The sequence below is a fragment of the Oreochromis aureus genome, linkage group 3, assembly GCF_013358895.1.
Source record: "Oreochromis aureus strain Israel breed Guangdong linkage group 3, ZZ_aureus, whole genome shotgun sequence".
NCBI classification, from domain to species: domain Eukaryota; kingdom Metazoa; phylum Chordata; class Actinopteri; order Cichliformes; family Cichlidae; genus Oreochromis; species Oreochromis aureus.
In genome coordinates this window covers 20901278-20925064 of record NC_052944.1, presented here as the reverse complement: position 1 = coordinate 20925064, position 23787 = coordinate 20901278, and the positions used below count along the sequence as shown (strand labels likewise).

The 23787-nt window shown below is 39.7% G+C and overlaps 2 protein-coding genes across 2 annotated transcripts; one reads left to right on the top strand and one right to left on the bottom strand.

Annotated features, from left to right (window-relative positions):
- Positions 1–3271: 3271 nt before the first annotated feature.
- LOC120438961 lies at positions 3272–4868 on the bottom strand. The gene is made up of 2 exons (XM_039609574.1): positions 4790–4868; positions 3272–4484 (listed from the first exon to the last, which is right to left on the bottom strand). Exon 2 carries the CDS (start codon positions 4302–4304, stop codon positions 3636–3638), a length of 669 nt encoding a protein of 222 aa, XP_039465508.1. The 5' UTR covers positions 4305–4484; positions 4790–4868; the 3' UTR covers positions 3272–3635.
- A 3308-nt stretch (positions 4869–8176) lies between these two features.
- LOC120433452 (G2/M phase-specific E3 ubiquitin-protein ligase-like) lies at positions 8177–15970 on the top strand. Its single transcript, XM_039599687.1, has 12 exons — positions 8177–8215; positions 10759–10895; positions 11129–11343; positions 11800–11858; positions 11941–12006; positions 12199–12264; positions 13251–13338; positions 13430–13644; positions 13765–14032; positions 14176–14330; positions 14544–14782; positions 15762–15970. The coding sequence occupies exons 4-12, from the start codon at positions 11851–11853 to the stop codon at positions 15968–15970; spliced, it is 1314 nt and encodes a 437-aa protein (XP_039455621.1). The 5' UTR covers positions 8177–8215; positions 10759–10895; positions 11129–11343; positions 11800–11850.
- The last annotated feature ends 7817 nt before the right edge of the window (positions 15971–23787 follow it).

The window sequence follows — 23787 nt, the reverse complement described above, 5'->3', positions numbered from 1 at the left end:
AACTCTTCGGGGGGAGGGGGATTTTCTTGTAAAACGAACGGGGCCAAGACAAAAAAAAAAATAGGGAACTGGCACGCACACCACCTTTGCCGGGCGCCTTTCGCCACGCACACCACCTCTAGCGGGCGCCTTTCGCCACGCACACCACCTCTGGCGGGCGCCTTTTATGGCAAGCCATTAGTGCCAAAATTCGCCACTTTTCTAACCCGTTTGATTAAGAAACGGCGTAAAAAACGCCGTTTAATTATTCAAAACGCCGAAAAAACGGCGTTCTGTTTCGACAAACGCCGCTTTTTTCCGACTCTCACATGGCGCCTGAACGCACCATCCGAGTGACGTAAAAGCGGCGTTCAAAGACACACGGAAACGCCGTTTTTTACGCCACTCGGCAGAAAACGCCGTTCAAAGATGCATAAAGACGGCGTTTTTTACGGCGTTCTGTGCCAGCTGTAACGGCGTTTAAAACGGCGTTTTATTGAAATTATGCAGGGCACTCCCCATGGTTCCCTCATCCAATTTACTTTCAACTCATTTCACCCAATCAAAGAAGAGGAAGTGCAGACCACACTAATGCATCACCGATTCACCTTGCTGCTAAGTGATTGCCTATTCAGTACCAGTGCTTGTCACAGTATTGACTTGTATTATAATCCCACTATGCATTTTGATGTGTTTAAGGCATGATCAAGCAAACAAACGACAGAATACTTTTTTCTGAAACCTTAACTGTGATACCTGTTATGGCAGCTAACAGGTAATGAGCAGCGCTAGCTCTGCTAATTTCTGAGCTTCTTTCTTATTTTCCTCTTTACTTCTCTTAACCTTTAACTTATGTCTTAGCAATCAGATTCTGCCGTCATGCATTACCGCTCCGTGCTAGTTATGTTGACTTTTCTCTTCTTTTGTCTTCTCTTTTTCACCCGTATTTAGACACTCGGGCGCATGGCTCCTTTGTTTACGTTAGGGATCAGCTGTTAGCGCTGCGCCCTGCAGCTGCGCTACCACGGCAGACAGACCCCACGTCCCCAGTGAGGGAAGAGACGGGGTGATGTCTCCCGAGAAGGACACCTTACACACCATCTCTCCTTCCTGTAATCACTGTAAACGTGAGATCGCTCCCTGATATGATTGAGGAGCTAATGACGCTAACCCGGTCACAGTGGCAGTACCCGACACTGCCCGGTACTCCCTCTGTGAGTAGGCTGCCCGGCTTCCAGCTGCTGCGGCCGGACAAGACCAGAGACAGCGGTGAGAGGAAAGGAGGGGACTGGGCAGTGTTTGTTAAAGACAGTTGTGGTATCCCTGGGCACATTGCTGTGAAAGAACAACTCTGCAACAGAGACATTGAGCTATTAGCCGTTAGCATCCGTGGAGGCAGCCTGTGACTCTCTGTGGTCCGCAGACTGCAGACGCAATCTCCGAGAGCTCTTCTTCTAATATCAGGGGACTTTAATCATGTCTCGCTGGACTCCACACTGCCCACCTTCACCCAGTATGTGACCTGCCCCACCGTAGGCAATAAAACATTGTACTTAATGTATGCCAATGAAAAGTGGCATACAGTTCATCACCTCTCCCTGCCCAGGGAAGATCTGATCGTAACCTAGTGCACCTTGTCCCTGTGTGCAGCACTTGTGCACGGAGCCACCAATCACCCACGCAGTGCAGAGATGGTCATGGAGGGCATATGAATAAATAATAAAAGCAAATAAATGACAGAATGCTTTTTCTGAAACAAACGGAGACCTTAACTTTTATCAAAATACCATTTTACTCAGTTTAAAGTAATACCACTGTATAATAGCCTTCAAATTTAATAATGTTAACAGTATCTCAGGAATATTTTTGCCCCATCAACATGCATTAAAAATAGATATGCAGTTTTGAATCAGACCTGTATGTACGTTTTCTGAAAAGTGATGTAAATAAATAATCTCAAAAACATGAAATAATTGTTTCCCATGTAAACTGGAGTTGTCCTTGTCAATGTCATCAGAGTACTCTGGATGTCTTACATGAATTTGAAACAGAGAGTGGCACATGACAGCGTTGTACATAACATAACTAGTTTACCTGTATGACATGAAGTAATTTAAAAAAAAAAAAAAAAGAATCCATGTAACTTGGTTATGGCTTCTTTCTGATAACTGTAGATACAAATGGGCTGCAGTGTGCATTATCTTGACATAAGTATAAGATACTGAACCCGCTGATATGATGTGGTGGAGGAACACAACTACCTGGACACCCACATATATACATTTGCTGAACTGGAAGATCAAAACAGAGGCTGTACACAAGAAGTGGATGGGCAGGCGGGTTTTTGAGAACAAGCTTATGTGTGCACCAAAATGTTAATGACAGGTGTTCTGTCAGTTCAGGTGAGTGCAGTGCACTTTGATGTGTTCTTCTTGGATCAGGAGAGCACGTTCTGTGCTCCGGAAGCTGTGGTGGAGAGGAAGTGAGTGAACAAACTGCCATGCATCATGGATATTCCTCTCAATCCACCTCATCAGGTACCTCTCTAAAAGTGTGACTCAGGTCTGTTGCCCCAAAGGATACAGGAAATGCACTGATTTCCAGGACAGAATCGTGTCTGTTTAATGCTCCATGATGATAACTTTCCTGTGAGCGTTTGAAGATCACTGACATCATGGCTTTTAGCCTCATTGTTTCTGCAAAGAGATTTCTCCAGTCACTGAATCTTTTGATAAAATATATTTTTATGCCTCTAGAGGATGGAATATTTTAAGTCTTTACAACTTTACATTTGGGAACATTATTCTGAAATTGTTGCACAATTTGTTAATGGAGTTTTTTTTGCAGCTTGATCAACCTCTGCCCATATTTCCTCCAGAGCAACTCTGCTTCTCTAAGATGCTCTTTTAATATCTAATCATGTAACTGACCTGTTACTTTTAAAATATCCCTGCAGCTGTTTCTTTTTAGTACCACTTTTTCCAGCCTTCTCTTGCCCCATCTCAACTGTTTTGAAACATATTGCTGCCATCAAATTAAAATGGACTTATTTTTAACGACATAGTCTCGGTGTAAACATTTGACATGTTTTCTATGTTCTACTGTGAATAAACTTTGCCTTTCACATTTGCAAATCACTGCTTGCTCTTTTTTTATTCACATTTTACACTGGAGTCCAGTATTTTCAGAACTATGTTTGTACAAAGCATAATCTGTACAAAGCAAAACATAATGTGCTCGGTGTGAACTGTCACAACATCAAACACACGCTAAACCACTTTATATCTACTACACTATACTGAGCCACTTCAATACCTACTATACAGTTTTTTATTTTTTAATTATTTACTGTCACTGCTTTATAGTTGTATTTATCAATATCAACAGCTGTAACTTTTAGATTAATCAAGTTGACTTTATCGAGATTCAGCTTCAGTTGTATACTTTCCATTTCACAACTTCCATCTTATACACTTTAAAAATCACTCAACATTTTTTATTTTCAGTGTCACACAGCTCGTTCTTGTATCTCCACTACTCAATGGTACATAGTAAACACGTATTATAACTTTTCACATTATATGTATCCAGTCACCTAGATATTTTGAAGTCTTTCCACTTGCTGCTATTATGTTTCAGTCAATAATTGAACTGTGTCAGTGATATGTCGAGTCCAGAAAGTATATTAAGCCAGAGATGAGTTCAATACCATGACTCCCTCTGGTGCCAGTTAGTGGATTAAATAGTTCTACCACTTGCTCCATCATCGGTCCGTCCAGAGTAAATTCGATGTCTGGCACAGTAATCCTCTCAGGCCAGTCGACCAGCAATCCCAGCTCATCTGTACCATGAGCACCACCACCAGAATCAGTACCTAAGCCCTGAGCAGCAGTCGTCTCACTCTCAGTGGCTGTCACACTACCATCAGCTGTCCCACCAATAGTCCCAGCAGCAGCAGCTGCTCTAGTCTGAAAGATGTCCTGCATGGCAGTTGAGGCTCGGCCCTGTTGCTGGAGGCTGCCTCGGACAAAAATCTGTAATGGGCTCAAGTGTCTCTCTGTCCGCAAGCCATGATTGTTCCACTGTTGAGTGAAGTCTTTCAAATCTCTGTTGATCCTTGGGAGATAGATGTAATGGAGAGCCCAAAGGTGCATTTCATTGTCAATGTCAATGATGCCTTCCTCCTCCAGGTGGTGAAATAAATCACAGTAGACATTGGTCATTCCTCGCCACAGATCACCCCAGAGCCTCTCAATTCTCTGATTATGGGTACTCCTTCCTCTTAGGGCGCTTCCACGATCAAAGCCTCTGAAAATGTTCATCATCAGGCAGACAGCATTGTTTCCCCTCCTCTGTCTGTCCGGACCCTCGAGGGTACACCATAGGATACCACGGCTCTGATGAAACTTGATAAAACGGTACTGCTACGGTTGTTGTTTGAGGCATGAAGGAAGACCACAAGACGACTGTATCCATCAATAGCCCCATGAATGACTATCCTCCACCTAAAACCGTGGTCCATAAGAAGAAAAATATTATTTCTGCTTTGTTATTGAAACAATGGAAAACACACTCTTATTTGATTTACATGGCACTATTACATGTCAAGTTTGAATTTTTCTCTGTATGTTGCTTGCGCTGTCTGTGTTCTCTCCTCTTCCCTTTAAACATAACCGTTGTGTTAGAGGACTGCCCATCCCAGGGCCTGGCTCTATTGGACGTGTCTTATTGTTCAACAATTATATTTGATGTAACGCTGAATTTCACTTTGGTCAAAATAGGTGTTCAACAAATCAGTGTGGTTGGTTACCTTATCAGCTTGTGATTTCCATCAATGTGCCACAATGAGTTTGGACCTGCAACCTGATATGTTCTTCGTTCTGGTCTCCATAAAACTGCTCTAAGGGCAGCTGCTCCAGGATTTATCCGTAACATGCTTGCTCGAACCCTCCTTCGCTGTACACGTAGTCCACGTACTCGCAGGGAGGCTCTGACAGCCTCAGGACCAATTTGTTCATTGCCAGCGACAATGTCCTGCACATGTTCATCCAAGGCACTGTCAGTCAGTTCCGCATACATTGATGCACGGGTGAAATGATACTGTCTGAAATCAGACAAAAAACATGAGTAATTTATCACTACCATAACAGCACACTTCATTACTTGACTAGTGGTGCACATTCAAATATACTAATGTTTACAATTTCACAATACCATTTAATTTGAATAAACAGTGAGTGTGTGTCACAAAGAAATGAAAGTCACACTGGTTTCAAAAGTCACTGACCGCAGACGTCTTCGAATTGTGCAATGAAGTGAAACATTCAAAATATCAGCCATCTGAGGTGCAGTGAATCCACATGACTTCAGGAATGAAAGCTGTTCCAGTGATAAGGTAAAGGGATCTACCTCTACCTCTGTTGAAAACCACTGGTGCCTGGTATCCAAAACAGCCTGAAAATATATAAGCGTTTGGTAAATAGGTAAAGGCACCCCATATATCAGGTAAATAGGTAAATATTTGGAAAATAGGTTAAGACAGAGTCATAATTTATTTCACACTGTTGGTGAGTCAAGGAATCGACACAATATGTGCTTACCTTGTTGGCCATGCTGAGTAGACAGTTCGACCTCCTGAATCAATTCAGCCAAGTCACGCAGAAGTTGATCTGCTGCAGTTACATTGATCAGTCTTCCTCTTGCCCACTGAAGGCTTCTCTGCATAGTCTCCAACCTCAAAGATATCAAAAATTACTTCTTAATTCATGATATATTTTCAGGCCATATTCCCTTAAACATTTTAAATGTTAAATGTTTTCTATCTTGCTTTAATCATACCTCCTTAACGCTAACTGTAGCACATTTGGCCCAACATCGTCCATCAGCAGCCGCCGTGTACAGTCATTAAGAATGTTCTTGCACCTTGAGATGAAAATCCTCCAGGCCATACTTTGTAATGGTCTGGTTGAGTCACAACTATTTTTCCACAGTGCCTGCTCTACTTGGGGTGCTGGCTGCTCTACTTCATCGCTCCTCTGAGGATCACCACCTGAGACAAATCAAGCCAGCTGTATTTAAGACCACCGTTCACAACCAGTCTTTGCCATATTATCTGTTAACCAATGTCAGTTATTGGCCTCACGTTGCTCATAGCTCTAGTACTTACCTCTCTGTTCATGTCTTCTTAGTTACTTCCTGGACAACCTTTCACACTCGCAATAGCCTCACTCCCCTGGACACGGATCTCCATTTGCTCCTCAACAGCTGATAACCTCTCACTCTTTTTATCCATTCATGCATTACTCCACCTGCAAACAAGTAAGACTGTTCAGACTGCCTATTTGGATCTTTTCTGAACTTCTTCCAAGACCCTCCTGACTCTGCTCTCCTCTGCTGCAGTGCCTGTAGAGGCTATGCTACACTTGAAGCCACTGAAGGGTTTGATGGCAGGGGTGAGGCAATGTAACTGTTATGAATTAAACTTGTAACAGCCCAACTCAATCTATACTTGTCTTGTACGGTTAAGATTGTTTTTGTATTCATCAGTTTTATTTGCTTCTCTTTATTCAATGTCATTTATCATAACAGCGCAGATTTTACAAACTGTTTGCTTGTTCTGACCAAAAACACCTGGCTTGAGTTACGTTTATCTTCAATACATTTCCATAAACACACCATACGTAAAAACACAAAAGGTGACCCGTAGCGGCACACATAAGGTAACAATACAAAAATGGGTCCCACAGTGCTGCTCCACCATCAACTCTCACACCACTGTTTCACTTGCCAAGCTCCGGCGGCCACAGATCATGTTACTGTTCCCTCTAGTATGAACTACTGTAGTCCATGTTCATAGCATTTTGCTCCTAGTTGTAGAACTCAAAGTTAACATTCATGCATTCTAGCCTTGTTTTTAATTTTACCTTTTGCATCACATACACATACTTGTCTGTTTTTTCTATTTTATTACTATATTTCTATTTCTATTGTACAGCACTTTGGTCTACCAGGTGTGTTTTTAAAGTGCTATATAAATGATGATGATGATGATGATGGTTATGATGTAAAGAACGTTTTCTGTTAACTTCACTCTGAGCCTGCGCTCGAATCTGCTCCTGAGTACACTTCATGTTTCTTGTTGTTTAAGGAAGAGAGTTCGATTATAGTCTTAGTCATTTACAGTGATACAATAGTTGTAGGACATAACCTGCTTGCTGGTGTTTTTCTTGGACAAACTTGGACTGTATTAGAAATCTATACATTACTGTGATCCTACAAAGACAAAAATTTAAATTATTACTTTCAACAGGTTTATATATTTAAATAAATCAAAAATTCCATGTTAGTCTTCTGAAAATTGTGACTGAGCACTTTTGGAAACACTCTGTCATCACTGTAAGTATTGAGACTGTGAACAGTTACAGAATACATCTGAAATAAATGTCAGATTCTAACAGGTTATAGTTCTGTTAATAGAGCTTTTGAATCTACTCTTCATACATATTCCTATCTTTAATAACAGTATGTCAACGATGTCAACCAATATTTTCATATTTCAAATACACACCCAAGTTAAAAATTTGAATCTCCACATCTTCTACTCTGCATATCTGAAAAATCAGTTTTGATAATGTTACAATTCCATTTTCAAATGTTCCCATCTATGTTATTCATCTTTGTTTATTTTAAATGCTGTCATTAGCTTTGATTTTTTTCCAACTTATTAAAAATGAACATGGTCTACATTGTTTTGTTCACTTGAATAAAAGACATTTTTGTATCGTACTCTGGGTTCTTGAAGACCACGCTGTCTTTTAACTTTATTTTTATTTTCTGCATATACTGTTGTTTATTCATTTCTTTACTCTTTGAGGCTGCCATTCTGTGTTCCTAGTGCAAAGTCTGCATTTCTGTGTCCTATCTTTAGTTGGTTACTACTTTATATTGTTGACGTCTAGTCTTTTGTGCACTTGCTTTTGCTTCCACTGGTCATACTTGTTTGATTCAATTCACCTGTGTCTTGTTTCTCCCAGCTGCGTCCCTCTCTCCCTAATCAACTTTGCAAGTATTGAAGCCCTCAGCTTTTCACTCTGTTGTTTTGTTTCAAGTTGTACACTTTGTTTGTCTACCTTGTGGCTTCCTGTACGTTAGTTTTGGATTCTTGGAACTTTCAAAAAAAAAAAAAAAAATCATTATTATCTCTCTTCACTGTGGATTTGCCGCACTCATATTTAAGGTCAGTTTTCAGTTCATGGAGTTTGTCTTTCAGTCTGCAGTGTCGGGTTTAATGATAGTTTAACAGTCTCATGTGGCTCTTTGTATACACCACTGTATTACTAAATCCTGGTATTGTAGATACAACTATACATGCGTTTAAAAAGGCACATGCGTGCTTATCAGGGTGGACATCAAAAGCTGAAAATTCGGAACATCTGTCACGATCTAATTCAGATGAGTTTACTAAAATTGCAACTTGGTGTTGCACTATGACTTCATGGTTTGACAGTCTGTTAATCCCGCTTACTAGAAAAAGGCTCTTGGGATAATTACTCGGCTGTAGAGTTAAATGACTAAGTTTCTCCCACTGAACATACTGTATTATATGCAGCACCTACGCACAACCTCACCATCATTAGAGCCACGTAATTGCGCATTGATTTTTCCGGTGAGCATGCGACGTAAAGTCACGTGGGCATGCCGCGTGAGCAATCGAACTGAGTCTAAAGTTTTCATGTGCAAATTGAAGCGGGTGCTCTCCAATCATCAAAAGTAACAAAGTCATTGAACACATTTATACAGTTACCTTTACGTTTACCTACCATATATCACAGATTTGCTTTTTTTTAGTACTATGCAAAAAAGCAACCACAGAGCGACAGTCTGGGTCAATGGTGGCCGAGGCGACGGCAAGGCTAAAGAAACCCTCGAAGCGTTAGGCTAGCTCTGTAACGGAATATAACAAAAGTATGAAACGAAAATGTGTTCTTTGTTGCCGGACTGTAAGATGACAGTAGATACAATTTCGGGCTCCTATATTTTGTCCGAAACTTTATATTAACGAATCTATTACTGTACTGGAAATAACGAATAGAATAAAATTCATTCTTACCTTATAATCGTGGTGCAGGCCAGTGCAGTGCATGAACTTGTGCCTTCTCCAGTGAATTCCGCTGAGAGTAACTGTAATGTCCCGCTCTACTGTACATGACTTGTGAATGGTTACCTGAAGGGATGTACCACTGTGAGGGGGTGCTAGGAATAGTCCAAGTGATCGCTGCTTTAATTTCCGGTCAACTATACATACATTGCAAGTAGACATGATTTTATTAAAGCTGTTGAACTGTAACTAGACCATAAATCAGTGATAACAAAAGAACACTCAATCTATTTTCTCCGGTACTTTATACCCGCTCAGTAATTTAACGCTCAACTACAAATCAATGGCTTTTTTTAATGGTGACCTGTAGGATTTACCACTGAAAGAGGCTCTTTGGATGATCGCAGCTTTGATCTCTGGTCATCTATAAATAGATGTTGTTTGTTGTTGTTTTCAACGTAGTTGTTGTCACCTGGTCGACTACAAATAGATCAAATATCAATGACAAAACAACGTTAAATCAACATTATTACAAAGTCCCTACAGTGCAGTACAATGTAGCCTAATCCGCTAATGTAACAAGTGTGATAAAACCGTATTTTCAATAATATAAAGTGGCCAAATGAAGTAACATATTAAAGACTTTATTACCATGCCTCACCTAAAATGGCATGTTGGCAACATTCCTAACGGACCAAGGTTAGTATGACCTTTTTTTTTTTTTTTTCACTACAAAGCTAACATGTAACATGTGCTTAAAAGGACAAAGTAATGTTTCACAATCATGGCTTAGCTTTTAGGTAGCAAAGTCAAACAGTAATTGAGGTTAACTAGGGTACTTGCAGTCAAATGTGGTGTTTTTTTTTGTTGGTGCAGAGATTTCGCATCCATTCACTTGAATGTTGTTTGTCGCACATAGCTTGATTGAGACAACACAAATATGAGGTTGACTGTGATTGGTTACCACAAATTCGGATCACAGGTTGTGTTAAGGGGTGGATTAAAAAAAAAAAGTTCAGTCTTGCCGATCCAATCACGAACAACGTACCTTCTCCCGCCGTACTTTGAATTTTCGGGATGCTATATATATCTGCCCAGCCTTTTGGCGGACTTTTTATGGACAATCATGTCTGAACGTACCGCTGCGTTTCGACGGAGAGTCAATGATATCAGAGACAGAATGAATGCCCAATTTAACCGGCTACTTAATCAAGATGACGGTGAAGAGGGGACTTCTCTTCTACAAAGGTGAAACGCTTTGGTGGTGGTTACTATATTGGCAAGCTTCTAGCTTTGCGCCTTTTTTGTTCTTGCCAAAAAAAAACCTTTTACGTTTTTAAATAATAAATGGCTCGTTAACTAATTATCTGTTACAATTCAATCCACAGCATTTAACAAATTCTGTAATCATAAAATCTCTCCTAGGTTGACGATTTCAAATGACAATCATTTTAATCCCTCTTATGTGCATTTATGCATAAGGATTTTAGTTTATAAATGTAGCATATCCCACGTTTTCTGGGAGCATTTAATTTGCCAGACAATCGGAAAATGCATGCAATAAACACCGATATGCTGAACATTCATGCCTTACTCGGAGTGTGTGGTGTTTTGTTTTGTTGGGGGGGGGTCTCTGTGTCATATTAGTTTGTGACTTAACTTATCTCATGGTCTAATGATAGCTTTGGAGTTTTCCGCCAACAGCACGGGGGTGGACCAGTGCGCAGGCCAAGAGGCGGGAGAACCAGACATCGCCAGTTAACGTTTAAGGTGTCAGTACTAAGGAATCCGACACTGACCCACTACCGATCTCATAGGGGTAATCTTTATTTTAAGATTAATTATTTGGAGTGATGGTTTTCAAAAAAATTGCATCATGGTGTCATTTGTTTACAAATTGTAGAATTTGGCATTAGAGATTTAGCACCTTTGTAATCGTTATTTCCTTGCACCAATAAATTGATGTGGAGACACTACAATGTGACAATTTTCCGTTTTTAGGGAAAGTTCTAAATAACATTGCTAGCTAACTTGGTTTAAATTTGTTTACAGATGCCACTCCTGCTACTCGGGTGGTCGTTCCTGTAAACCTCAATGCCGCTGAATTCAGGCAGGCACTACGGGACAATATTGCAGACATACCTTTGCAGTTCGATCTATGCAAAGTGAATGGACAGCGGCTCATTCTTCCTCTTGAAGAGGAGACGCCCCAAGAAATTAGAGCAAGAAACCTACTGGGTCGCTCCAATCTTTATATCCGTCCAAAGGTATTCAAATGTTCCACTGGGGTGGCTGATATGGCATAATTGTCACTATTACTGTAACTCAGTGGCTCTCCAGTCACCCTAATATTGTATAAGCCATCTTTAACATGTCACTGCTCAGAATAGTAAATGCTGTGATTTCCCCAAAGGATTTAAGACATTCATCTGATCACTATGCCAGATGGCATAGTAGTGCCCCGTCAGTTGAGTCACTGTTAATAACAGAAATGCAGTAGAGCAAGCTTGAACTGTGGTCTAATGGTTTTTTGTTTATGGGCTGATGTGCATCTTTCATAAAACAATTGTGTGTAAAGATTTATATTTTTTTTCATTTTGTTATTGTAATCCCAGTTTCCTGGGTTTTGGTGTTCTGGGTTTTTCATTCTTTTGTAATGTCCTTATCCTTTCTTTTTTTCATTTGTTGTTCAGTTTCATTTATATTTTAATACTCTGTTTTAGATTACAGAAGCCAATGACGACTCAACTGGTGGAGAAGTGGTGCAGTCTGAAATGGCAATGTAAGTGTTTGACCACTGCCTTTGGACTGTAGCACTATAAATGCATTACATCCTCTCATCATCAATATTTACCATATTGCAGTGTGCTGCATGACACAGAGACACCTGACCATGGCAGGCACAATGTACAGGAGCCAGAGGTTATCAGGTAAATGGCACTGTTTGTTTATGAGTTGGAATTTTAATCTTAAAATATTGCACAAATTTTATTTTTGGTAAAACTGTTGTACAAACTAATTCTCATTATTATAACTTGGATCATTTTGTGTAGTCTAGATCAAGAAATATCTGCGTTGGGGTCCTGTTCCTGTTATTAAATATTACTGCTATTCCTTTGCAGTGGTCTGCATGAAAACCATACAGCTAATTCTAGTAGGCCTGGTCTCCAGGAACCAGAGGTTAACAGGCAAGTGGTAGTTGATGAATAACGTGCCAAAACTGAAGTGTAAACTGTAACTTATTGTCTATTTACCTATGGTGTGTGTTTTATAAGTACAATATAACGGGGTGAGACCAGCAAAAATTAAAAATTTAAAGGTTGCATGTATTGAACAGAGTACATTTATGTACTCTGACTATAGACCAATGGTTTAATTGCCTCATTTTGTTTCTGTTTTGCTTTTTCACATTTTTGAGATTTGTTGATGTCGTGATATTGGCATTTTTAATTGCTGACAATGCATCGATAACACTTTAGTCATCCTGACCATTCAGACACTTGGAACTACAGATCACCCAAAGTATTCCCAGTAAACAGTTCTGTGTTTACAAATTTCAGTGTAATTCCATAAATGGACACTGTAGTGGCAGTTCCTTATGTTTCCCAAAACATCTAACAAAAAATATACAGAAGACACTGCTGCCCTGTGATAATCTTTTGTACGCAGGCAAAACTGCACTGTCCAAACTTGAAAGTTGCATTGTATAGTTTATTGATCCAGTTTGTAAACCAATAACAAGATCTATTTTTGTTGCTTCATGCTGCTTGTCTCAAATTTAAAAACAAAACAAAAAAAAAACACACAAAACCATTGGCCTATCCCAGTGCATGCTGGTCCTATACCAGTCTCTTAATTTATCAAAAATGGCCCTGAAGTTCTTCCTGGCTGACTTGACAAGATAAACAACAAAACGATGAAGTGAGTATTAACCTACAAATAAAAAATTAATTAACCCCAAAATAGAAGTAAACTAACAAAACTTTACATTTTAATATTTTGAAATTTGTTAAAATACAAATGCTCCAACACATGTAATCAAGGACCACGTGGCCATTTTAAGTGGCTGTATCTGTACAGTAAAAGAATCTGATTTCACATTATCAGATGAGTCAATACATTTCAATATGTATACATGATATTAAAAAATCAAATGCATTTGTGTTCTGTTTAGGGAAGAGTTTTACATCGACTCTGCAGAGTCAGAAGTATCAGACCTGGATGAGGCTGTCCTGGCTTCCCCTGAACAAAATGATTCACATGTATGTGTCATGAACAACACCGCCAGAACTGCTGTGGATGTTTTTATGTAGTCGTGACACCTCTCTCTCTTCCCCCCACCCCCTCCTTCAGGATGAGATGGACCTTGCTACTGTCCTGAAAGACTTCCAGGAAACGCATCTTGACACCAGCAATTATTGTACAGTAATAGCCCGACGAAGGAAAATCCTACATAGTGCCTGCATGGCACTTTCGAAGTCATATTTTGCCTGGCATAAATTACCAAACATTGAATTCGTTGGTGAAATGGCCGATGATTATGGAGGCCCAAGGCGGGAATTTTTTCGGTAAGCAAAAGTCCCATCTCTCCCACACAATAATAGAATGCGTGAATGTGTGTTTTGTTGTTATTGCAAAGATGAAATCACAATTTGACTCAATTTTTTTTTTTCTACCTTTTCCTGCAGCTTACTTATGGTCGAAACTCAGAATTCCCTAGGGATTTTTGAGGGGAAGCCTGGCAGTCTGCTGTTCAGTTATAGCCAGCAGTTGCTGTCAAGCAACAAGTTTTATATGGCTGGTAAACTGATTGCTTGGTCGATAGCACACAATGGGCCAGGGCCACGGTGTATCAATAGACACCTGTTCTGTTTGATGTGTGGCCAGAAGACATCTCTTGATGACTTTGATGTCGAGGTCTTCATGGACGATGACATTAAACAGAACATAGAAAAGGTAAAGCTGTGTACATGCTGAGGTGTAATTAAATTCAGTGAAACACAATGCATAGCTTGACTCATCAGTTGAATGTCTCAAAATGTAAGTCAACTAGTGAATGCTTCAAACGTATGTATTTATGGAGCTGCCTGATTTTCAAGGTTTCCAACTGCAGCACCCCAGAAGACCTGGCAGACTTGAAAAGTCACCTTGGGGACTGGATTGCAGGCTGTGGTATCCCTGACATCTACACTGCCACACTACTTGATGTTAAGAGGATAAGGGGCGAGATTGTATCTCATTTTGCGTTTCACAGGTGAGAATTTGTTAGAAAATTACAAAGTAGTTTGCTGGTCAGTGCTCGTCTTCCCATTGTGTTCCCCCTAATAGTTAACACTTAAACAAATCAATCTGCTGAATTGATATTGCAGTTAAGGTAGTGTTGAAATTGACAAAACAAGCCTTTTTCTGTTTTGTTTGACTGTTTTGCTATGTGGTATGAATTGAGAGTACAATCTGTGGTCAACAGGGTTGCCAGCATGATTCAACAGTTTGTTGCCGGTATGGACTCGTGTGGTCAATTCTGGCAAATGGTGAAGAGATGCTGGAAGCAGTTCCTTCCTGTATTTACAAATGCAGGAAATAAACTTACAAGGAACAGCTTCCAGGATCTCTTCACCATTGGATGGAGTCCAGCTGGAAGTAACAGACGTGAAGAAGAGGAAGCCACCATCTTTCAGTGGGAATGGTGGCTTATGGCCATTCAGGGTGAGTACATAGAATACAACACATGTCTTGGTTCTGTTTGAATTGCTTCAGGCATCTCATGTTAAATACAGTGTCCACAATACAAAATACAGACAACTAAATCTAAACAACACCTGGGTGCAATGAAACCTTTGAACTTTGCAAAATCCACACATTCTTACAGCATATGGGGAAGTTTTTGATTATTTTACCTTTTAGGTAAGTTATTTTAAAGGAAACGACCTACAAATATTTTTGGAAGATTATTTCTTCTGTCATTTCTACCAGATCTTGGTTGTTGAGACTGATAGGATGTAATTTGATTTTCATTGTGATTTCTGTTAACACGTTAATTTTATTACATGACCACAAACTTCTCTTAACACTAAAATATTAAATATTTATATTACATATTTGTATTTAAATTAGTAAAATTTATGATTCAACTGTATTAGCACATCTGAGATTAAGGAAGTGTGTTTGCAGTGTTTAAGACAGGTCTCACCTTTCAAATTGTGTTATTCTGTCTCTTTGAGACAACGGTCATTTGTTAATTAGATGCACTGCCTAAATTGAAGCTTCAGGTATTCCATTGACTATAAAGACACCTCATGTATATTAGTGTCCTAGGTAATCAAGTGGTGCAATGACAACACCCATGCAAATGTGACGTCACTAGAAAGTCAACAATGTACTTTTGCAAGGACAGAATGAATAACTTGTTTTTTAAAACATACACATTGCATAAACAGTCCTTGACATATAGGTCAGACTCGGGAGGACCAAAATTAATTTCCTGTCTTAGGAGGGCAGGATTACTTTAAGTAATTTTTTTTTTATTATACAGTGCTTTGCAATGTTGGTTTTGCCTAACAACCTGTTTTGGACTCCAAAATAGTCATTAATGCAACTGCTCTACAGTCAGTGTAACTGATTATAAATCTTTGATTCATGAACCTATACATTGCACCTTATTTACTAGTTGTATGTATTTCAACAGAGCAAGAGGTGGACAACACGTTTGAAGAGCTGCTGGTCTTCATAACTGGGGCTGACTTACTTCCACCACTGGGGTTCCCACAGTCCTGCAACATAGACTTTTACGATCAGGAGCCGGGATGCGGCGCATCCCATACGCATCAACGTGCAGCTTATCCCTGTATCTTCCAAGAGGTGTTGCAGATGAAGATCAATTTAAAGATCTTATGAACGATGCATTAAAAGGATCCCTTGGATTTGGAAAGGTGTAGCTGCATACATGAACTGATGCTGGGAAGCTATGGTTAAAACCTGTGGCCTTTTGGGATGAAGTTATTGTAAGTGTTAAATGGGATTGCTCCTGGCACTCAGGCTTCTTAAAGATTTTACATTTTAAGTGTTTTTACAAATGACTATTCATTGTGTATATAGTTGTATTTATGGTCCAGTTAAGACAACTGGGGTATGCATGTATCAAGCCATGCAAAATAAGTGGTGTTCAGAAAGTTTACAGTATTGGAAGGAAAATGACAATTCATCTAGAAATATTAGTTTGAAAGTTTGTTGTGGATTGTTTGTTCAATTACAGTACACTGCATAGTGTGGGTTTTGTTTTTAATTTATTTTTTCAAGATGTACAACAGATGCCAAACTTTGAACTGAAAGACATTGACTGTTGTAAAATAAAATATTATAATGTCAGTTCTCATGGTGTCTTGTCTGTTTAGAAATTAAAGTTGAGGCTTACCTGTTACTGTCCAATACTGGTATTGGGTTCCATTGACAAGGGCTATGTAGTACAATTATGTGCTTAAGTCAAGGTAAATGGTTCAATGAATTTACCCTCATCGGTTCTCAAACCAAGAACTCAAGAATCAACTCAGACTTAAAAGTTACGCATTCATTTTAATGCTTTCAAGAACAAAGCAGTTTTAACAAACTGACTTTAAACTTTGGTGTTAACTCTGAGATTGGCATCTGGCCTTTGACTATAACCTGGTTAAAAATCAATTTGAGGACTCTGAACATGTGTCAGTGTTGACCGTGATATTATTTGGGTTAAACTGTTCGTGGGGGGAGTTTTATGGAAACATTTAAGACTTCTGCCTAATTTTACATTTAAATAGTTTGACATGAACTTTGTAGTGAATTATGTAAATGTGGTAGAATTATGTAAGAGATAATGGCTGTAAAGCTATTGTTTTTGCAAAAATAACATCAAGATAAACACTGGCATTTAATTATGTTTTATACATAAAGGCACTAACTGTAATTAACAAAGTAAAGAAAATGATTTGTTAGACTCAGTTTGTTGGTGAACGATGCTTAAAAAGTGTGTAGCAATTCGGACAGTCAATCCAGTGATTGCTTTGCATTTTCTATGGTCACGGCTTACCTTCATTAGTCATTTTGCTGTACGTGGCAATATATTTAGCTAAAGTTCCTTCTGCTTGTTTAGGTTTCTCCCTGTGTTCTAGGTTCATTCAGCCCAACCTCAGGAAACTTGTCTGCTTGCCTACTGTCATCTCTACAAGCCCCTCATATTCATACTGTCTGACTCTGCTGATAAGGAACCAAAATCGCTGAAATGAAGTCGCTTTCTAGCCTATATTTTTAAGCCTGTTCATCCAAAAAAGGGATTACACAGTGGTGCATGTTTATAGATCAAACACTCTAAAAATGAATGTTTTTCATTTTCACTAGTGTGTGCACAAAGGACACAGCCACAAGTGCTTCTACAGTGTTTGTTTTTACTTTTAGCTACAGGGTGGTTTAAATAAATGTCACACATGAACTTGTAATCTCTGAAAATAACGGGAAAAGGTGAGATTTGAAATGACTAACTTCAAGATACCTTCAATGCACTAAGTCGGAAGAAGAAAATTAACTCCCCTTTAGCTGCTTAAAGCAAAGAGCTTGAAACAGAGGAAGTGAGTTGTCTTTGTAGAATGTGTGCCAGGTCTATTGAGTTAAGGAAAAAAGCCAGATCAAAATATGTTCACAATTGTCTACTGACAGATGTAAAATGACATAAGGGAATGCCACATATTTCTCTTCTTGTGGTTTCCAAAAAGAATTTTAAAAGAGGCAATACACATGACATTTTTTCTACTTAATTTACGTGTGTGTGCCATCCAGAGGAAATACCTCATAATCAGAATCGCGTTTATTGGCAAAAGTATATGCACAAACACATACAAGGAATTAGGTTCCGATTGAGGGCGTCTCTCAAGCAAAAAAATGTAAAACACAATCCATCTATGTGTATGGACATGCATAAATACACATGCACATATGCACACAGGTGTATAAACTAACAATATAATACACAATCTAATTCTTTTATACAGAGATTACAGAAGTTAATACCAAAGACTGCAGTTGCAGTCTAGCAGTGTGACAGTTCAACCACTTAGGAGGGAGATGGCGAGGGAAAGAAAATGTTCCTGTGTCAGGTGGTCCTGGTTTGAAGGCTTCTGCACCGTCTGCCAGAGGGCAGCAGGTCAAAAAGTCTGTGTCCAGGGTGTGAGGGGTCTGTGATGATTTTCCCTCCCGTTTCCTGGTTCTTGAGAGGTGCAGGTCCTGGATGGAGGGCAGGGGTGCCAATGATCTTTTCTGCTGCCAGTACAGTCCACTGCAGCCTGCTCCTGTCCTGCTTAGTGGCTGCTTCATACCGGACTGTGATGGAGGAGCACAGGAGAAACTCAATGACTGCAGTGTAGAACTGGTGTAGATATGGTGAGGGAGGCAGTGTTGAGGATATCTCCACAGTCTTAAGCGTGTTCAGTTCCAGCTTGTGCTGACTACACCAGAGTACAAGCTTCTCAACTTCCTGCCGGTGTACAGACTCAACACCATCTTTAATGAGGCCAATGACGGTGGTGTAAAACTGCATATCAGGTTATTTTTCAATGCATGTTGAAGGGGCAAAATATTCCTGAGATGCTGTTAATAATATTACAATTGAAGGCTATTATACAGTGGTATTACTTTAAACTGAGTAAAATGGTATTTTGATAAAAGTTAAGGTCTCCGTTTGTTTCAGAAAAAGCATTCTGTCATTTATTTGCTTTTATTATTTATTCATATGCCCTCCGCGGACCATCTCTGCACTGCGTGGGTGATTGGTGGCTCCGTGCACAAGTGCTGCACACAGGGACAAGGTGCACTAGGTTACGATCAGATCTTCCCTGGGCAGGAGAGGTGATGAACTGTATGCCACTTTTTCATTGGCATACATTAAGTACAATGTTTTATTGCCTCACGGTGGGGCAGGTCACATACTGGGTGAAGGTGGGCAGTGTGGAGTCCAGCGAGACATGATTAAAGTCCCCTGATATTAGAAGAAGAGCTCTCGGAGATTGCGTCTGCAGTCTGCGGACCACAGAGAGTCACAGGCTGCCTCCACGGATGCTAACGGCTAATAGCTCAATGTCTCTGTTGCAGAGTTGTTCTTTCACAGCAATGTGCCCAGGGATACCACAACTGTCTTTAACAAACACTGCCCAGTCCCCTCCTTTCCTCTCACCGCTGTCTCTGGTCTTGTCCGGCCGCAGCAGCTGGAAGCCGGGCAGCCTACTCACAGAGGGAGTACCGGGCAGTGTCGGGTACTGCCACTGTGACCGGGTTAGCGCCATTAGCTCCTCAATCATATCAGGGAGCGATCTCACGTTTACAGTGATTACAGGAAGGAGAGATGGTGTGTAAGGTGTCCTTCTCGGGAGACATCACCCCGTCTCTTCCCTCACTGGGGACGTAGGGTCTGTCTGCCGGTAGCGCAGCTGCAGGGCGCAGCGCTAACAGCTGATCCCTAACGTAAACAAAGGAGCCATGCGCCGAGTGTCTAAATACGGGTGAAAAAGAGAAGACAAAAGAAGAGAAAAGTCAACATAACTAGCACGGAGCGGTAATGCATGACGGCAGAATCTGATTGCTAAGACATAAGTTAAAGGTTAAGAGAAGTAAAGAGGAAAATAAGAAAGAAGCTCAGAAATTAGCAGAGCTAGCGCTGCTCATTACCTGTTAGCTGCCATAACAGGTATCACAGTTAAGGTTTCAGAAAAAGTATTCTGTCGTTTGTTTGCTTGATCATGCCTTAAACACATCAAAATGCATAGTGGGATTATAATACAAGTCAATACTGTGACAAGCACTGGTACTGAATAGGCAATCACTTAGCAGCAAGGTGAATCGGTGATGCATTAGTGTGGTCTGCACTTCCTCTTCTTTGATTGGGTGAAATGAGTTGAAAGTAATTGGATGAGGGAACCATGGGAGTGCCCTGCATAATTTCAATAAAACGCCGTTTTAAACGCCGTTACAGCTGGCACAGAACGCCGTAAAAACGCCGCCTTTATGCATCTTTGAACGGCGTTTTCTGCCGAGTGGCGTAAAAACGGCGTTTCCGTGTGTCTTTGAACGCCGCTTTTACGTCACCGGATGGTGCGTTCAGGGCGCCATGTGAGAGTCGGAAAAAACGGCGTTTGTCGAAACAGAACGCCGCTTTTTTCGGCGTTTTGAATAATTAAACGGCGTTTTTTACGCCGTTTCTTAATCAAACGGGTTAGAAAAGTGGCGAATTTTGGCACTAATGGCTTGCCATAGCCTTTCGCCACGCACACCACCTCTAGCGGGCGCTTTTCGCCACGCACACCACCTCTAGCGGGCGCGTTTCGCCACGCACACCACCTCTAGCGGGCGCTTTTCGCCACGCACACCACCTCTGGCGGGCACACCACCTCTGGCGGGCGAGCTCTGTGTTCAAGGTAGTGATGCACTCTATGCCTTCTATGCCCGTTTGTGCTGTTCCTTTGCAAAGGTTTCAAATGTCTTTCAATAAATCTCAGAAAATCAGTTTGGTTTCGATGGTCAAATTATTTTTTTACGACACCTCACTCAAGTCTGCTTTTGAGTCCAGATTTTTGTTACAGCCGTAACGGGCCTTGACAGACTTTAAGTACTTACACTGTGTATGAATAGTTCTTACAAACAGCTTTGCATTATCCTTCCTAGAAGATATTCAGGCACATGCAGCTCCTGTGATTAAGTACAAGTCAAATATTCTACAGAGGCTCTTCTCCATAGTGACAGGATAAAGCAACATTAAATAACGGATCCTCCATCTGAACTAATTTCAGTTTGTATAAATCTACACTTTAGACCAAAATATTTGTCACACATGATAAAACATAATTAAATAACACAGTGCCCGTTAACTAAAAATTCACGTTTTAAAAGATTTTATTGAGCTTAATACCACACTATTGACTCCAAACATTTAGATCCACAAAATATCTATTTTAAATAACAAGGAATTAGAAATACACGCTGTTAACAGGTTAGGATTCAGACTGAATGAAATCAGAGAGAACCACAATTAAAACCTAATTAAAACACACCCAGGAATTGGGGTGGGGGGCAAAGGTCATTCAAAGGTCTGGAGGTTGTGCGCATCACATGCACACATGCACATACATGCACGAGCAAAGCCACTGTAAAAGGTTAACGTGTGTTTAAATGTGTGGTTAACAAATCTGGATTAAACTAATTGTTTAAAAAAAGTTAAGCGATAAAAAGACTTGTGGGGATTTTAGTTCAGTTCATGTCTTCATACAAGAAAAAAACAGGAAACACCCAAGTTATGTTTTTATGTTTTTTTGTTATGTCTTTAATTCACCTGAGCCATAACTGATTAATGATTTTGCTGTTAATGTTGTAATGGTGGTGGCACCAGGGGTTAAAGTGAGATTTGGTAAATGGGATAAGCCTCTCAGGTGTAGCAGTGCAGAGTAGGAAAAAAGGATTGCTCAGAAATAAGCCTCATAACTTGTTTGGTGAGCTCCAGTAGATTCTTTTGTGTGTGGGCTGTGATCAGTTGACCTATTCTGCTTCAGTATTCACTACTCATTGTGGATTTAGCCAGCTGAGTTCAAAAATACATGAACAGGTGTGAGTTCTAGGGCTGATTTTCCAACCCCTATACCCTAAAATCTAGGACACAGGTGGGATTCATTGAGTGACTCTAACCAGCGCCATCATTTTAAATATAAACCACTGTCTACTAGCCTTGATGCAATCTAAATGTAGCCAGTCACACATAATGCATCACTGTAAACTTTATCACAATACTGCAAACAAAAAAAATTATTCTGCACTAAACTCCCTGCTATTTTCATGCAGTCAGTGTATAAAAAAAATGTAGACTTCAGCTGGTTTTCCAGTTTCCTTTTTTATTTCTTTCAATGCTATTTTCTATTTTTCAGTACCCAAAGTTTTCTGGCTCAATACTACCAAAACTACGATTATGCATTTGAATTGGAAGGGGTAAGAAAACAGAACTCTGCAGACTACAATCTGCAGTCTACTGACATCTAGTGGTGAGATTTGTGTGTGGGCAGATCTATAAAATATTTGATGTAATGGAAAAACACAAAATTGAACTTGTCTGTTTGTAACAAAAGGGATATAAAATATGAACCAATATGAATTTATTTATGTAGTGAAATACTCTAGTGATGATGTGTGTGTGAAATGTTTAACACAATTTCAACAACAGCTCTTAAAAAACAGTATCAGTCTGATATGACTGCAGAAACACAAAATGCTGCAGAGAATATCTGAGAGAGTCTGTGATGTTGTAAGTGGCAAATATGAAATACATAATTAACCAAGAATTCTGTCCTAACATCTTTTTCACTGTAGAGGGCAGTGTTGGGCTGTACAAAGGAGTTTATGTTCTAACAAGAGGCTTTTTGTTTATATAAACGTCATATCCTCCTGAAAACCAGCCTATCCATTTATGTCCTCTTTATTAGACAATTGTTATTGGTCTATATGTATTGACTTATTTGAGCTACTCTAATAAGTCCTATCATGCTCAAAAGAGGACACGCTGGCCTTTCCAATGATATCTCATGTGTTTGGGTGGCCCTTTTTTAGCTCCAAATAAGCAGGACATCACAGAAAGAGTTAAACTGAAAGATACTTGTTTTCTCGGTTGTCACGAGGATATATTTGGTTATTGTTATGTTGCTGGTGGTGTAGTGATAGTTTTTAACTTTTTTTTACAGCCTGACAAACTCAAGTAGTGAAAGTGTGCATGAATTGTTTTTAAAAACATTGTTAGCCTCTCCACATCAATATCTTAGACTCACGTCAGTCTGTGATTGTTCTCCACACTTCAAGTCACACCTGAAACCACAAAATGTTCCAGGAAGTATCCAGGCAGAGTGCAAAACAACAATGGGTGTTAACAAGTCATGTCAACCGCATTATTCTGTAGAGGCTGTGTTTAATCTGTGCAATTTGTTTTTCTTCTAAAACAACTTTGCATTTATACACATGCAGCTCCTGTGATTACACCATACAGAGTACGAGTTAAATAGTCTACATCAATCAAGTTTTAATAACAGAGAAAATAATATAATAATGAGTATAAAATACTTTGAACATTAAACTTGGCACTGACCATAACTTTTACTTTTAACACTTTCTTTGTTGGAAGTTTATTTCTGTTTCCTTTCCATGTTTTTTGTGTGTACACAGGTTTGAAAGAATGTGGAACTGTGTTTCTCCTTTCAGAGGATTTTAAGTTTCCTTTTACAGGAAAACGTCTGCCCATCCACCACCACACCTCTCACAGTTTGAAGATATATTTTACTCTCCCTCTTTATCTCATCTTTAAAGCTTACAGAACCAGAGGAAATCTTTTAATTACAATATCCATAGCTAATTCGAACTAATTTGAGAAAGTGGCTGTAATGCTAGAAAGCTCATCTTTTCCAGGAATGTTAAATTTGTTGTAGGAAGGTAGGAGAAGGGTGGGTAGAAATATTTTATCAGAACTCTTTAGCTGATTTGTATGAAACAACTGAAGAGTTTTAATAGAAGTTTTTGTTTTCTGCCAGCCAGAAAAAAACTCACCTCACCTCCTGACAATATGACAACTCACCCTTGTCCTCTACATTGGACTCTATTCAGTTCAATTTTATTTATATAGAATCAAATTACAACAATTGCTTTATATTGTAAAGACCCAAGAATACAAG

Excerpts from the sequence above, each read along its gene's own strand:
- LOC120438961 (XM_039609574.1), bottom strand. The coding sequence starts at position 4,304 with ATGATGAACATTTTCAGAGGCTTTGATCGTGGAAGCGCCCTAAGAGGA.
- LOC120433452 (XM_039599687.1), top strand. Across the intron at positions 12,265-13,250 it reads CAGGAACCAGAGGTTAACAG|GGAAGAGTTTTACATCGACT; the intron begins GCAAGTGGTAGT and ends TGTTCTGTTTAG. Across the intron at positions 13,339-13,429 it reads CTGAACAAAATGATTCACAT|GATGAGATGGACCTTGCTAC; the intron begins GTATGTGTCATG and ends CCCCTCCTTCAG.